This window comes from Prosopis cineraria, unplaced genomic scaffold (assembly GCF_029017545.1).
Source record: "Prosopis cineraria cultivar Desert tree isolate PC_DT_omini unplaced genomic scaffold, ASM2901754v1 PC13, whole genome shotgun sequence".
In the NCBI taxonomy this organism is placed as follows: domain Eukaryota; kingdom Viridiplantae; phylum Streptophyta; class Magnoliopsida; order Fabales; family Fabaceae; genus Prosopis; species Prosopis cineraria.
In genome coordinates, this window is record NW_026555344.1 from 11,895,811 (window position 1) to 11,912,451 (window position 16,641).

A 16,641-nucleotide genomic window follows, 5' to 3' on the forward strand; every position below is an offset into this window, starting at 1 on the left:
CTATATTTTTGTAGTATCAAAGGTGTTCTGGACTGCGTTCGGTCTTTTGGGCAATTCTCCAACCTTCCTAACCAGAGCCGGGCATGTGTAGTTACCAGCATTCTTCAGTTCTGCCACCGCTACATCCAAGTCCCCAATGTAGGTCCCAGCTGTAATCCGCCAGCAATAATCCTCTTCCTTGAGTAATTCCTCATAACCCCAAATCTTGGCTGCAAGTTCATAGAAATCTTAAAATTCCATCCCCTGGAATTTCTTTCGGAGCTCTATATCTAATCTTGTCTGAGCCAGCTTGACAAATTCAGTTTCTAGAAGCGGCACGTGGCACTTGCTCCTCAGACGTTTGAACCTCTCTAAGTATTAGTTTGCTGTCTCTCCAGCCCATTGTGTGAGTTTGCAAAGCTTTGCTATGCTGACTTTTGGCTCTGCTTTATAGAATTGGATGTGGAACTTCTGCTCCATCTCAATCCAGCTGATGATTGAGTTGCGAGGTAGCGACGTATACCATGAACGCCGGGCCCGTGAGAGTATTTGGAAACAACCTTAGCTTTAAGTTAGCGAAGTTCTCATAATCAGCAATTTTGCCCACTAGATTATGAATCTCCCAATGTGCTCCAGGGTTGACTGTGTACCATCTCCTGAGAATAGTATGAAGTCAGGGAACCTGTACCCCTGAGGGTATGGGTTGTCCCTGTCTATATACTCCGGATAAGGCTTTGAGAAAGTAGGGCGGCCGATTGGCCTCAGTCTGGTCCGTATATATCTTGAATGGCATCCCCTAGAGCTTCCATGTTCACCAGTTGGTTCTGAGGCTCGATCGCACATTCCGGGATCACCGCCGTGCCCCTCGTGCTACTCGTGCTAGGATCCTGTAGATATACGAAGGGTTAATTAATGGATGAGTGTGTGCAAATACTTGGTGGTTGAGGATGTCTCTTACAAGTGTGCTAGCCATCTGTGTTGCCCTGATGGCCAGCACCTGTATTGACTCCAGCTTGCTGCCCCCTGAGCGGCCCTATGTTCGAGCCTGCTTCCTGATGGGTGCTTTTTAATGATACGACTATACTCTTCATGCCTTCATATAGAACCTGCATCATGATCTGCTGTCGTTCTTTTTCCTTGCATTCTGATGTTTCCAGGGATATTGCAAAGAACCTTTGGTTCTCTTCTAGCTGCTTATCCATCCAGTCTTGAATTCCCGCAGTACTTTTGCCACAGGTCTGTTAGACATGATCAGTGGGTTGGGTTAGCCACTTCTTGACTTAGAGCCAGGACTCGTGCTGCTGCTACCTGTTGTCACCGGCACTACGTGCTCACGATGATCGGCTGCTCCAGCATCAGGCGATAAGTGTTCTGATGCTGCGTGCATAGAGATCCCTTCTGGTTCTTGAGAACCAGCACCTATTTCATCAGTCCTTTTGTCTTTTTACATCCTTGCCATCTTTGTTACACAGGTCCTATCAGGCATGTCACAAATTGTTCGTGGTTGAACAATAAATACTAGGCATGCTAGAGACGCTGGGTCTTAATAGATAATGAAAGGGTCCTGAGTTTCCTTACCACAGTTCGCTCGGATGTAAAAAGATAGCAGGCTTTGGTAGAATGAGTGTGTAATTTTATTGAAGTGTTTGAAAATTACAGACTAAAAACTAAGAACTGAAAAGGGCTAGTAAATGTAAATTGTGCAAGTCTTGATCGAGTGTTGACTAGGTTTCTCTGTTTTTCTTCCTTCTATTTATAGTGTCTGATGGCAGAAGCCTTTTCTTTGAGACTTTAGCACGTTCTACTGAAGATTTAGGAATCCCGTGAAACTTATGGCACGGTCTCTCCATTTTGATCAATAACCCATTTCACCGAACTACTTAGGCATAGATTTTGACATCACTTAGGATCGTGTCTTCGTGCCAACAGTATGATATTTGAAGCTGACGGGATTTTGGCATGTTTATGTGTTGTGGACTTTATTGAGCTTCAGGACCAACCTCTTTTGTTTATATTAGGCCTGATGTTTCAATTACTCAATCTAACTAGCCTCGTGACCTATTTGAGCGACGTTTCATATTTAGCCCAAACAAGTCCAACTGTTTCAGTAGCTTGAAGATATAATTGTCATAAGATCCACTTACTTTCAACAAGATAATACTACACTTACTCTTAAAGCATGAATGACATTTGATTTTGCATTCATCTTATATTGATGAAAAAAACTATGAGAATAATTGCTAACAAACTTTGTTAAGCAATACAACAAAATTATCAAGATACATTGAATGCTATGTGTATGATATCTACCAAAAAATCACTTATCTAAAAATTAAAAGGTTATGGTTAGAATATATTCTTCTAAAAAAAAATTATTTTTTTCTGTAATAACTAAGCTATTGAAATTTACTATACACATAGTTTTTACAACGAATTTGTGACAATTAAGCATCATTACTATGTTAATATATTTATTTACTATAATTATCAATTGAAAGAATTAAATAGTAAATTCAGTAAGTAAGTAATAGGGTTTTTTTAGATTAAGGAAAATTTTAGATCCCAATGATGCATTTAAATCATTCAATGCTCATGGAAAAGATGAAATTTTTACTACTTTAATGATAGTTTATATTGAGAAGGAAATTGCTAAAAATTTTACCGCAGACATGATAATTAATTATTTTTATGCTATGAAAAATCGATGACCAAAACTTAAAAAAATAAAGATATATATTTATTTTTGTTATATATTTATAAAATTGAATATAAATATACACGCTGAAATATTTATATTAGATTAGTGATACACACACACACATTTAATTTTCCTTCAATTACCAAACACTCCTTCTGTTTTATATATAAGAAAAAAAACTAATCACACAGTTTAAGAAAGTTAGTTAACTATAATAATTATTGCTGAAAATAAAAAAAGTGAATTAAAATGCCTTGTGTTAATCAACATAACCATATATTAATTGTTTCTCGTTAATGTAAATTATGAATGGTGATTTAGAAAAAGTGTAATAAATATTTATTGGAATGGGTGATTTACTTATAAAAAATACAAATCAAAAATTATAGTTTCTCTAACAATAAAAAATAAAGGGAATATGATTTATCATTTCGGCCCCTTTAATATAATTTTTTGGCTCCTCCCTCCCTGCTGTACATGTGCCATGGGAAGGTCCAAAAAGCTATGGGGCTCTGACTGGGCGGAATTCCGGCCGGAAAGATGGTTGATGGTTGAAGGGCCGGCCGGAAGTGCGGAAGGGACGAAGTGGAAATTTGTGGCGATGGCCTCCGGTATGTTTGGGTAAAGAGACGGCGTTCTTGTAGCTATTAGAGTTTAGCCTCCGGTCCTTTGTGTGATTTCGAAAACCTTAAACTGAGATCGATTGTACTCCATTATTCTCTCTGTCCAATACATCGGTAATCAATAAAACTTGTTTATTAATTCATGCTGGCTGGTTCTTGAAGCTCTTTTTTCCCCAGTGACCATTACTCTCTTCTTCCTCCCACTTCTTTACTGAATAGACAATGAAGAAGAAGATTGAAAGGCAAAGTCATGAACCACAGAGAAAGAAGCAGAGAGAGGGAGGGATTGGGGACAAACATGTCATTACACAAAAAAATCCCATTCAAGTCCTTAGAGATTACAAAAATCATTGTCATATTTGACAGTTTCAATTTGTCATTTATATATTTTAAAAATATTTTATTGTCAATTATAATCACAAGGTTCTATCCAAGGCGCTTCCAGCACAATGAGAAGGGGTCTTCATTTTCGTTGACCTAGTCTAACCATATACATGCGTAGCACACGTGAGAACCTTGTTATGATGATAGTGATGATAAACCTAGCTAGTATCCTATATATGCAGCCACTCAGACAATAGTTTTCTTTTGTTATAAATGTTTTATAATAATTTTAAAAAATACGCATTTGTTATTTTATTTGTTGCATGACAAAAATGGAGGAATTTAATTTAAATAAATAAGCGTTACTTATGAGTATTATTAAACTCTTCTATAACATATAAGATCAAGAACAAAGATATTTGTCGAATTTTGTATAAAAAAGATGTTTTCCATACTTATAATCAACCACTAAATAATTAGATAGACTGGGGAAAATAAGCCGAGCACATATGAAATGTGGAATAATTTTCTATTGTCACAAAGTCACACAAATTGGCGAATAAGGTTGATATATTTTTCAGTAGAAATTGATTGCACGTTGAAGATCACTACAAATATATCAAGAGAGGAAAACTACAGATGTCAATTGTGAAGGAGCCCAATCCCAATGTGGCCTAGCTATATGATGGCACTGTTTGTGGTGGCCAAATTTTTCTACCACGTGCATGTTTGGATAATTAAAATAATTAATTTTAAAAGTTGAACCATGATTTTGTGAAAACATTATGAACACTTTTATTATAGGATAAATTGGCTCACTAGCAAAAAAAAAAAAAAATCTTTTGCCTAGAAAATATAGACTAACTTTTTGAAAATTTAAGAGTATGATCGATTTATATTAATATACAAATGGCTTATCATTGATATATAATGAGTTTATCATTAAAAATTTAAAAATTTATAAAGGTTTTATCATTGATATATAATGATATATCACTGATAAATATAATAAATTAACTATAATGTAAATATAATAAATATTGAAATGTTTGTATGGTTTAATCATATAACATGGTTTATATATGCAAAAACCACTTTATTATATGTCAAAATCAGTTATGAACATAAAATTATGATTTTCTTATAAAAAATATCCAAACACCCCTATTCAATAGTGTTTCAATATATTTTCTACAAAATCATAAGTTACTTGATTTCTAATTTTTCTGTTCAATTATACTTAAAATCATTCTTATTAAATTCCTGTGTCACTTTTCTATTTATAGATTACTTTCAAACTGCTAGAAGCTGCGATGATATAACAGAGATGGTGCCTTGATGATGTGAATTAATTAGATAAGAGAAAAGAAATTCAAAAATTTGGATTTGGTGAGTGTATAACTCCACTTACTCAATAAATGTCTCACATGGTGCAATAACAACTATATAATTTAACTGAATGGCTATTAAAAATTTTATCATATAATATTCAAAAAGTATCAAAAATCTCAAATTTTTTTAGTGAAAAAAATATATAAGAGTATTTTTATTGTGACGATTGTTTTTAATTTTTGGAGAGAAATATATTTTAGTAATTTTTAAGTTTAAATTAAATTTAATAATTATAATGAGAGATTTATTGTCTACTTATCAAATTCAAATCAAAGGAAGGAGGAGAGGCAACAACAAGTAGAAACGTAGTCTTAAAAAGAAGGGGAGGGGGTGGAGGAAACAATCGCCCCAAAAATTAAATGCCAAGGTGAATGTTACAGCTTGTGAAGTTTTTGTGACTTGTTCATTCACAAATGAGTTGTTAATTATATATGATTACTTATCCAAAATCAAATCAATGCTTGTTTATGCATTCATAAAATCTTAAAAATAATTAGGTCTTTTATCATAAAATGTTATTTTCATATAGGTAGGGGTGTAATGAAATTTCATATTTTTAAAGTCGTTCTTTAATAAAAAAATTCTTCTGTGGTTCTTAAATGATATTTTACCAAAATTTAAATGCCAAGGCAGATGTCATGGCACGTTGTGGATTTTTCCACTCCCTCACTCCTATGTCCATCCAAGTACTTGGAATTTCGAAGATCAGCTTTATACTTTTCCATGCCGTCTCATTTGAAGAGGAAACAAAACAAATGACCAAGAACCAAATATTATTCATGTTATACCACTTACCGTTGCCCTTCGACGAAATCGCTTACGGATTAGGAACATAGGGATGAGAGTTGAAGAACACACTCATGTACACGCAACCACATACTTCACACAATATTTCCAAAAGGATGGAATCTCCCTAAGTCAAGTCAATTTGTTTCTATATGCATGGAAGATGGAAACAAGGGAAAAGTAAAATGCAAAAAAAAAAAAGGATAATAGTTTTTTATTTAATATTTATAATTATTTTTGTTATTATTTTTAGACTTGTTCTGGATCAGGACCGATAACTCCCAATCAACCACACATTCAAAGTTGATGTATTATTCGAATTTCACTACAAACTAAAAGCACAAAACTACACATAAATATTAGTTATCAAGGAACTAATTACCAAGGGGATGGCTCTAGCAAAAGATGCTAGTTTTTAACAATTGGACGAATTAATGTTTGAATAATTTGGATGAAATAAAAGAACAAGGGTAAAAATTACATACTTAATTTTATATATTTAATATAATTATTTCCAACTAATTAATATTCATAGTTTAAAATTTTCAAAAATTTAAAATATTATTAATATCAAGAATTAGTTAGAGGTAAATCATGGATAAAAAATTGCACACATATTGATTTGATTAGAAATAAATATATTAAATTTTATAAATTTAATATATAAGTTTTCTCTAAAGAACAAATAGAAAACAATTAGAAATTACTCTCAACTTCCCGAATGTGTGAGGTCACGGGAACAGACAGGTGTAAATTATTAGCCCATATGTGAAACATGTAATTTCAAGTCTCTATCAAGTGAAGTGCTGATATTTAGGATCGACTATATCTTCAATAAAATTGTATTCAATAGAAGAATACCTATCTACAATAAAAAACCTGTAATTATATAAAAAAAATTATTATCAACATTAACAAAAAAATAATTACTATCAATACGCAAGTGTGTATCATTAGCTATTTGTACTATTTTTCTTAACTTTCTTTTTAAAAGTCAACCAAAGCTAAGTAATCAAATGGCACAAGCCAAATCCAAATCTTGTAGGGTAAACACTACTTCCCACTTATATAAACAGTACTCAAACCACTGCCGATCTCGGCGTTATAGAATTCAACAAATCACATGATGAGGACACCACAACGAATTTTATGGTTCGTCATGATCCAACTTTTCCTCCAATTTGGCAAGCCTGGTAAAGTTAGCTGAATATTTTATTTATTCATTGGTTCACAGGTTTTTCCTTTAATTATATATATCAAAGCCAACCGTTATATGTGTTCTAGTTTGATAAAATTTGCATGTATCAGTTTTTGCAGACACAGATGATTTCATAAGCATTGACTGCGGAGCCAGCAACGCATACACTGACCCACAAACTAAAATCTCGTATCAGACAGACACAGGCTTTGTAGAAACAGGAACAAATGCTATGGTGGCACCTGATAAAAGATATTACGTAGATTATCCTTATTTTGGGAGGCAATTGCAAACGCTGAGAAGTTTCCCAGATGGCAAAAAGAATTGCTACAGCCTGAAACCGAAACAGGGCAAAGACAACAATTACTTGATAAGAGCTTTCTTCGCATATGGAAATTATGATGGCAAAAATCAGACTCCATCTTTTGACTTGTACTCCGGCGTCAATCACTGGACACCTGTTTATCCTTATCTACATTATCAAGTATTGGAGATAATCCATACTCCCACAACAGACACCATAGACGTTTGCCTTGTCAAGTCTGGAAATGGAATACCTTTCATTTCTACGTTGGAGCTAAGACTCCTCACCAATTCTATTTATCTGACTCCCTCCCCTTCGCAATCACTGTTAATCCTTGAGGGAAGAATTGATGTGGGCTACATTAATTCGACGACTTCAGATGGGTTCAGCAGGTGACTCCAAATTTATATTCTCTGTTTTTTTTAATTGAAATTTATATTCTCTAGCTTCTTGTGTTTGTATGTATTCATTTTATGGATTTTATCTTAGCTTGCTTGCATTCATGTGCTTGCTTAACAAATTATCAGGCCAGAATCAAGATTACTAAGAAGTATTAACGTGTCCACATGTTCTGGGCAAGTCCTTGTCTAACCATTAGCCATATATCTGATATATAAATATTAGATGGGATTATTATATCATATTATATCTTAGCTCATACTATATATGTACACAGCCATCATTGAATACAACGAAAGCACGAAACATTCAGCATTGTGTTTGGCTGGGGTGTTTTGTAGGGGAAGGAGCTCCCCTTCCTTGTTTAGTTGATAAACAATAAAGGGGAAGAATGGGAACTCTTTTGGTTTAAAAATGCGAGAGAGGAGTAAGAAAACAACTCCCATTCCTCGTCTTCAGAGCACCGAAGTGCTCATCGCCCAGAGGAGAATCTGGGCCCCAGATTTTTTTTCAATTTCAATTTTAATTTTTTATTTATAAAAAAAAAATTTATAAATTTTTTTATAAATATATTCATCATCAATCTAGACAATATTAATTTAATTTGGGTGGTTCAATGTTATAATTTTCATAAATTGACTATCTTGATGTACGTTAAACAATTCAGATTCAATATTAAATTTTTATCTGCAAGGTCTAGATTTAATGTTTTTATTTTTATTTTTTATTTTTATTTTTTATTTATTAAAATGAAAAATTATTAAAAAAATAATATTGAATATATATTGTCTATAGTACATCTAGATAGTCAATTTATAAAAATTATAAAATTAAATTGAACCACCCAAATTAAATTAATACTATTCAAATTGACGATGAATATATTTATTAAAAAAATTATAATTTTTTATTTTTATAAAATTAAAATTAAAATTAAAATTGAAAAAAATTTGGGCATGTGCACCTCGTACTGAGCACCGCTCTAATTGAAGGGAAGAGGGTCTTTCCACTTTTTTTCCCTCCACTTCCCTCATCCCCATCATTCATTAATTTTATCATTTAAAAAAATTATTTAATAAAATAATTTGAATGGTGAGGATGGGGGAAGTGGAGGGAAGTGGAGAGAAAAAAATGGAGACCCCCCTCCCCTAATTGAAGCCTTTTGAAAGAGAGAGAAGAGAGAAATTAAACTTGACTAAATTACCCCCATGTTGTTTTGAAAATCCAAAACTATTTATGATATTAAAAAATTTCCCTTCTAACTTATAATAAAATAAGATTTGTTACCAGATAAAATGTAATAAATAATTTATTTATATGTAAAATTTCAATATTTTTTATTGGAATCAAATGAAAGAGGAAAAATGATAGTTAAGTCCCAGAACTTTCAATTAATGACATTTAAGTCCCTAATAAGAATTTTGAAAAAATGAGTTCAAAATATCAATCTAAATAATCACATATTCATGAATTTCAATTATAAATAAAATTTAAATGTCAAATGTAATTCTTAATTGTAACTAGAATTTTTATTTGTAACTGTTTGAATCGATATTTATAACTCATTTTTCTAAAAATTTTATCAGGACCTAACTATTATTAATTTAACATTTTGGGACTTCACTATCATTCTCCCAAAGAAAAAATGAGTTCCTAAAAAAGTTAAAAAAATAAAGGAAATACGTGGAATTTTCTTGCTCTAAAGTTGTTAAAGAATAAAATTAGTAACATAGAAGAGGGAATCATTATCAACGTGCAAGATCTTCATTAGATAAATTATAATATTAATATATTGAATTTTCAAAAAAAAAACGTGATATAAGATGAAAGTATTGACATTTTTAAAATATCAAATTAATAAATTATATTATATTAATAAATAAAAAATAGAACAACTTTAATAAGAGAATGAAATCATCAACTTATTGTTTACTCCCCCCCCCTCCCGGACCAGCCATTCCATCCAATCAAACCAAATAAATAAGAGATCATTTACTCTCCGCCCCTCCCCAGCCCCTCCCTCCCTCCATTATTTCATTTTCCTATTCTCTCCTCTATGCTTAGCTGGATCTAAATTCAGTGTTGGCTTCAAGGCCCAATACTTGCTTTCTTATTTCTCCTTATACACGCATGGAAGCAATTCTCAAATTCATTTATCTAATCATGCAAGCATCTATATAGGTACATGGATGACATCTATGATCGTGTGTGGCGCTATGACCAAGTTTCTAAAGTGGAAGATTGGCAGCCATTCAATAGATCTGTAAATATTGATTGTGGAAGCACAAATGATTCTTATAAATTACCATCGAAAGTGTTGATATCTGCAGCCCAATCATTGAATGGCTCATTTGCTTTAAACTTTAGCGTTTCCGACTGGGGTGGTACATTAGAAAAGTCTTTCACCTTTTATGTCTACTTTCACTTTGCTGAAATTGAGCAGCTTCTCCCAGGGCAAAAAAGAGTAATCGATATTACTCTTAATGATGAAACCATCCTCAAAGAGCCTTTAGCTCTGGAATACTTGAAACCACAGACAGTTTCTGCTGTTACAAATCGAAGTGATATTCCTTTCAGCATAAGTGCAACATTAGAATCCGATGCTCCTCCAATCCTCAATGCATTTGAGATTTATAGATTCGTATCGCCACTAATTTCCCCGACGGACCAAGTAGATGGTATGCACTTTTTAATTCCTAGTTCGACTATTTCCTTATATTCTATCATTTATATGTACGATAATGTGTTTGACTTTGACTTCTGAGGCCCCATTTACTATCGCTAATAATAGTGGATGCCATTCTGGACATCAAAATAACATACAAAATCTCCAAAGTAGATTGGCAAGGTGACCCATGTGTTCCCGAGGAACATGCATGGCAGGGACTTAACTGCAGATATGGCATCGATGAGTCTAACGCAAGAATCACCTCATTGTAAGAGTTCGCTCCTTTAACTTAGAGTAAAAAAGTTAGATCTAATAGAGCAACTTGGTGAAAATGGTTAGGTTATGAAAGTTCCTTGTTGTAGTATATATATATGAACTTTGTGATTAGTTCCACTCATTCTAAATGCTTGAATGTTTGATTCTCAAATGTAAAATTGACTTGACTCAAGATCAATTTGATGTAATGTCAAGTGGATTTGCAATTAATTAAACTTAGCTTTGAGAAAACTTTATAATCACCTCTCTTATAAACATCTGTTGATCATTACTGCAAGCAGAAACTTGAGCACGAGTAGGTTAACAGGACACATAGCTACTTCCTTTTCACACCTTACCGAGTTAGAATCCCTGTAAGTATACAGTAATTAAAGTACAGGAAAAAAAATAATGGTTAATACAAGGAATATATATATATATACATATATCGTTTAAAATATTTCTTTGCTTCTTTTAGGGATTTGTCAGGCAATGATTTATCAGGGTCAATACCAGAATTTCTAGCTGGATTGACAAAGTTGAGAGTTCTGTAAGTATTGATTCATTTAAGTGGACTATGATTCACTACTAGCTAGAGTATATCATGTAAAGAGCTTCCAAGATCACCAAGTGATTATATTTCACATTTTTCTACAGTATTTTAAGTAGCAACAAGCTTGCCGGCTCAATTCCAAAAGCTCTTGAGGACAAACCAGATCTGCAAATAAGGTCTCTAATCCTAATCTATCCTATTGCTCAGTTGTGATTGAAGTTGTCATTGACTCTTTTTTTGTGTTTCCTACGGGAATAAGACTAAAATTAATTGATCAATATCAATTTAATGTGATTAAACTGGACATGTTTCAATGGTGATGGAGCCAATTTTATTTTGGGCAACAGCCCAAAATAAAAAAAAAAATTGTGATTGGTAAATAAAACTCAATACAATTACTAAGTCATTGGTAATTCTAATTTACTTTGACTTATATATCTTTCAGCTTAGATGATAACCCCGGCCTCTGTTCGAGGGATTCATGCAAAAAGCACAAGTTCGTTGTTCCAGTTACTGTAGCTGTTTTAGTGTTGACTGTCATTATCTTGGTTATTTCCCTAGGAATATGGATCTTCAAATTGAAAAAAAAGAAAGGTACGCAACTCCTTATTTTTATTAATATTTGTTCATGTAACTTCTTCCTTAGTAAGTATAGAATGAAATAAAAAAATATAATAAAATAAAATAACAATTTTACTGATGGAAATTATTTTTGTCTTTGTATTTTAAAATAATAAAATAATGCTTTTCAATATTATAAGCATAATGAATGTATACACAAACACAAGTTTCAAACGATCGAAAGAAAGAATCTTCTCTTTCCTACTAAGCTGAAACTAAGATGCCCTCGGACAAGCCCACAGGAAGGTCTAGGCAAGTATGACAAGAATTTACAAGGTCTAGTCAAGTGTTGGCAACTTTAAACAAGTCCATGGCAAGTTTTGACAAGGCCGTGGCAAGTTTGGGCAAGTCCGTGGCAAGTTTGGGCTTGTTCACAAACAAGTCCTGTCACATCCAAACTTACCATGCCCAAGTTCAGGCACATTTAAACTTGTCATGAGCAGGTCAATTACTTATCCTAGGAAGTTTATTCACATCTTGTTTGTTTAATATTTTATTCCTTAGGAAGTAAACATTTATTTTAAAAATAAATATCTTAATATACAACGTTAATGACATAGATATCCTTATTTTTGGTTTAAATATTAAACATATTTCCAGAAATTAATTAAAAAAAACTAGGGAAAAAAACGACTTCCTACGGCCTCCTTCATTGATAACAGTTGGTTTAAAAGGTTTAGCAAAAAGAGTTTGTCCCTCACAACTTGATAAACTAAGGTTTAAATATTTGCTAGGAGAAGTATCCGTGCCCAACCATATTTTGAATAGGATTATTTCCAATTAGAGAGCATACATGGGCAATCAAAAAAACTTGGGTAAACATAATCATTAGTCCCTACAGTTTTACTAGATTTTGTTTTTTTAGTCATTATAGCTTTTTTTTCTATGGTTTTAGTCATTATAGGACTAAAACAATTGAAAATATTGAAACTATAGGGACTTGAGTCACAAATGTCACTCAATCTTGTTGAAACTATCGGAATTGAAAACACTAAAAAAACTATAGGGATTAAAAGTAAAACTTGATGAGACTATAGGAACTGAAATGATTATGTTTCCCCAAAAAAACTTCCAACCTCCTTTCTGGAAAGTTCTAATTCCCCTGAATACTTCCTCATGCTAAGCAACCCCTGGGATGTGACTCTTATCATGGAAATATATTTTATATTCTCGTTTGTGCTAAAATAATAATTGTCTGTAAAATAATTATCTCAATTTATTAGTCACAACCCTTTGAAATAGTAGAGAAAAATATCAAAGTGCTAATGTTCACATTATGTTTTTAATGTTATTTTGCGCAATCTTCGTTTTCCCAATTCATGACACGCACCTGACGTGAAGTTCTGATAATCGTTATTACATTTGCAGTGGATTCTACTGTTTCAACAAAGCAAGAAGCATCTGAATATTCAAGAAATCGTGCCTTTTCTTACTCCGAAATTCTTGAAATCACTGATAACTTTCAAAACTTGATTGGACATGGAGGATTTGGAAAAGTTTATTTTGGAACTCTTAAGAATAATACTCCAGTTGCTGTCAAGTTACTTTCTCAATTATCAATGCAAGGTCATAGAGAATTTCGATCGGAGGTGAAGTCGATAATCTAATAAAAGTGAAATTGTGTATTTGCTTTCTCATGGATGCCTTGTTTTGTGACATATTTATTTGTTCCCTATAATTAAGTTAATTCTCATCTAGATGATAAAGTTAAGTATGATCGATCTTGCAGGTAGAACTTTTGATGGTTGTTCATCATAGACACTTAGTTTCTCTGATAGGGTACTTTGAAGGAAGTGGTGTTAGGGCATTAATTTATGAGTACATGGCCAATTGTGACCTCCACCAACACTTATCAGGTATGAAATCCTCCTTGCAAGAGCTTGCTTTCTTTGTTTTATTTATTATTATTATTATTATTATTATTATTATTATTATTATTATTATTATTATTTTTTTCCCTTTTTGGCTTTTTGGGTTGGAGCTTCTATGTACAAGCTGCATTACTTATAATATATAAATAAAATGTTAAGCTTATGTGTTAATATTTTACGGTAGAGAAGCCTTGCATGCATTAATTTCAACGCTTCAGTGTTTTGCATATGAACAAGTAGACTTATTCGCTTCAATGCATATGTTTTATTTAAATATGGAGCTAAATGAAAGTTTTTTCTATTTTTAGAAAAATTAGTAATCCATTAATTTCTTCGTTGATAACCTTTTGACGGTATATAAAAATATAAATCCAATTATTATTTTGTTGGGTGGAATAAATCTAATTATTTTAGTTATACAGGTAACAAGGCTGGTGCTTTGAAATGGAAGGACAGGCTTCAAATTGCAGTGGACGCAGCACATGGTAAACAAATTAAACCAACTTTGTTAACCTTTTATATCCAAAATGAAAACTCTTATGAGATATATGATGGGATTCTTTAAAGTTGTGAAGGAAAAATTACATATTTTAACTAAATTATAATTTTTAAAATTATATGAAAGTACATAAATAACATTTAGATAAAAAATAATTTTTAAATGACTTAAACAAATAAAACTTTAATTTCATTCTTTTCTTACAAATTAATATTTACTCATAGGGTAAACTACAGAATGGAGCCATTATTCTATTTATACAAGAATGGATAACAATAATAAATAATTTATTTTGTTATACATATTTATGTATGCATATGTGTATATATGCTAAATGGAGTTGCAGGATTAGACTATTTGCATAATGGTTGTAAACCTGCAATAGTTCATAGAGACCTAAAGGCTTCCAACATTCTGCTGGATAAAAATATGGAATCTAAGATTGCTGACTTTGGGTTGTCTAGAGCTTTTGCAAATGATATTGACAGTCATGTGTCAACTCGCCCTGCTGGAACATTTGGATATCTTGATCCTGAGTAAGTATTTTTATTTATAGTGTATATATATATATACACATGTGCACTTTGCGTGCATTTTTTTACATTAAGAATGCCTAAATATTTAACTTGAAGCTGCTTACAAGAAATGGGCATGTATGGATCTTACACTCACATGCATCATGCTAATATTTCCATAATAAAATTAAACCATTCAAATTGTATTGTATTCTTTTTAAAATATTTGAAAATTTTTATTTTTTTTAATAGGTGCAGAATGGAAAATAAAATGATTTTCTAAGTGCTACATTTTAAAGAAAGAATATTTAACTTACAAAATTAATTTGGATGGTCTAAATGCCACATCAAGGATGAGACGACCACTAAATTGGGAGGCAAACTGAAAACCAATGTAAGAATGAACACAATTGAATTAATTGGAAGACATATTAAACTCATTTTGCAGTGTGGCTCATCAGATTTTTTTTTCTTTCTTTGTAGTATGACATCAAAGATTTATTAATCCACCTCAAACTGAGGTTTTAGTTTGGAAGAAATCTTAATTGATGTGATATTTAATTATAAGAATCATGAATGATATTTATTCTTATATCTTGTTTTTCTAATATTTTCTCACTGTTTAATCTATACCAAGTAATGCATGGGACACAATTCTAGTTGAGAAGAAAATTCTCTTCCCGAATAAAGCTTATGAAGAGCCTTTTTTTATTATTATTATTATTTCCCAAGGTCTCACCTTTATAGTTTTCTTTTCTTTGATTTTTACAGATTTCAAAATTCTGGAAACCTTACGAAAGGAAGTGATGTTTATAGTTTTGGAATTATTTTGTTAGAGCTAATTACTGGAAAACCAGCGGCGAAAAGACAACCAGACCATACGTTTAGTCTCCTACTTCAATGGGTCACTCTTAGACTTGGTGGCAAGGATATTGAGTCCATCATTGATCCAGGGTTACAAGGACAATATAGTTCTGATTCTGCTTGGAAATTTCTAGAGATAGCCGTATCATGCACTGCACCATCTGCAATTCAAAGGCCTGATATAAGTCAAGTAGTGTTTGAACTAAGGGAATGCTTGGCAATGGAAATAAGCTTGGGAAAGATCACTAGCCACAACACCAATAGTTCAAGCAATTCCATGGATATGAGCACCTCGAAATTTGATTCGGGCTTTAGTACTCTGTCTGGTAGATAGATAATTTGCTTATAATTTGAATCCAATCTCTCTGAAGTGATAGATCTGTCTAGTACCACTATTTCAAATTAGTTTGGATAAGCTTCTTTCTGTTGAATACAAGGCGTGTTGTATGTTGAACAATACATAGGTGGTACTTTCATGTGTATGGAAACGCAAAACATAAGACACAATTGGTTCCAAGAATCTTATGATGCACTTGAATTAACAAGGATTTGGATTTAAATTAAATTTCTCATTTAGATATACAAAAATTTGTAAATCCATTTCTTATTATAATTTCTTTATAATTTCAAATTCCTTATAAACTCTAGTCATTTGAAATTTTAATTACTTTAAACATTTTGTTCGCATTTTCACTATGAACACCTCTATGACTTTCGTATAATTTCTCATCTCTTGTTGATTAAAAAATAAAAATAAATTTGTTAATGTCCCTAATTATTCATTTTTTGTTTTGAATCTCAACTTATTTCATTACCCAAAAAAGGATTTTAAATATACGGGCATTAAATATAAGATAAAATGCCAAACTCCAGCATACTAACTTGGTAAGACTTTATGGGCTTTGCATTGAAGGGGAAGAAAAGATGCTAATATACGAATATATGCCCAATACAAGTTTGGACTTCTATATTTTTGGTATGAATATTTTTGCATCTCAATTCAAATATGTTGATGCTTTTCTTTTAAAATGGCTATGTCATAACATGTTCTAAATATATTGATATAGATCAGGATAATAGGATTGTATTGGA

At 32.1% G+C, this 16,641-nt stretch overlaps 2 protein-coding genes across 2 annotated transcripts; both read left to right on the forward strand.

The window, feature by feature from the left end:
• The first annotated feature begins 6,917 nt into the window (after window positions 1-6,917).
• Window positions 6,918-7,700, forward strand: LOC129291746 (probable LRR receptor-like serine/threonine-protein kinase At4g29180). Its single transcript, XM_054929265.1, has 2 exons — window positions 6,918-6,995; window positions 7,111-7,700. The coding sequence occupies exons 1-2, from the start codon at window positions 6,926-6,928 to the stop codon at window positions 7,698-7,700; spliced, it is 660 nt and encodes a 219-aa protein (XP_054785240.1). The 5' UTR covers window positions 6,918-6,925.
• A 2,188-nt stretch (window positions 7,701-9,888) lies between these two features.
• LOC129289894 (LRR receptor-like serine/threonine-protein kinase IOS1) lies at window positions 9,889-15,980 on the forward strand. The gene is made up of 10 exons (XM_054926651.1): window positions 9,889-10,381; window positions 10,495-10,639; window positions 11,105-11,176; window positions 11,284-11,355; window positions 11,625-11,773; window positions 13,169-13,389; window positions 13,530-13,656; window positions 14,094-14,156; window positions 14,517-14,706; window positions 15,457-15,980. The coding sequence occupies exons 1-10, from the start codon at window positions 9,889-9,891 to the stop codon at window positions 15,881-15,883; spliced, it is 1,959 nt and encodes a 652-aa protein (XP_054782626.1). The 3' UTR covers window positions 15,884-15,980.
• Window positions 15,981-16,641: the final 661 nt, after the last annotated feature.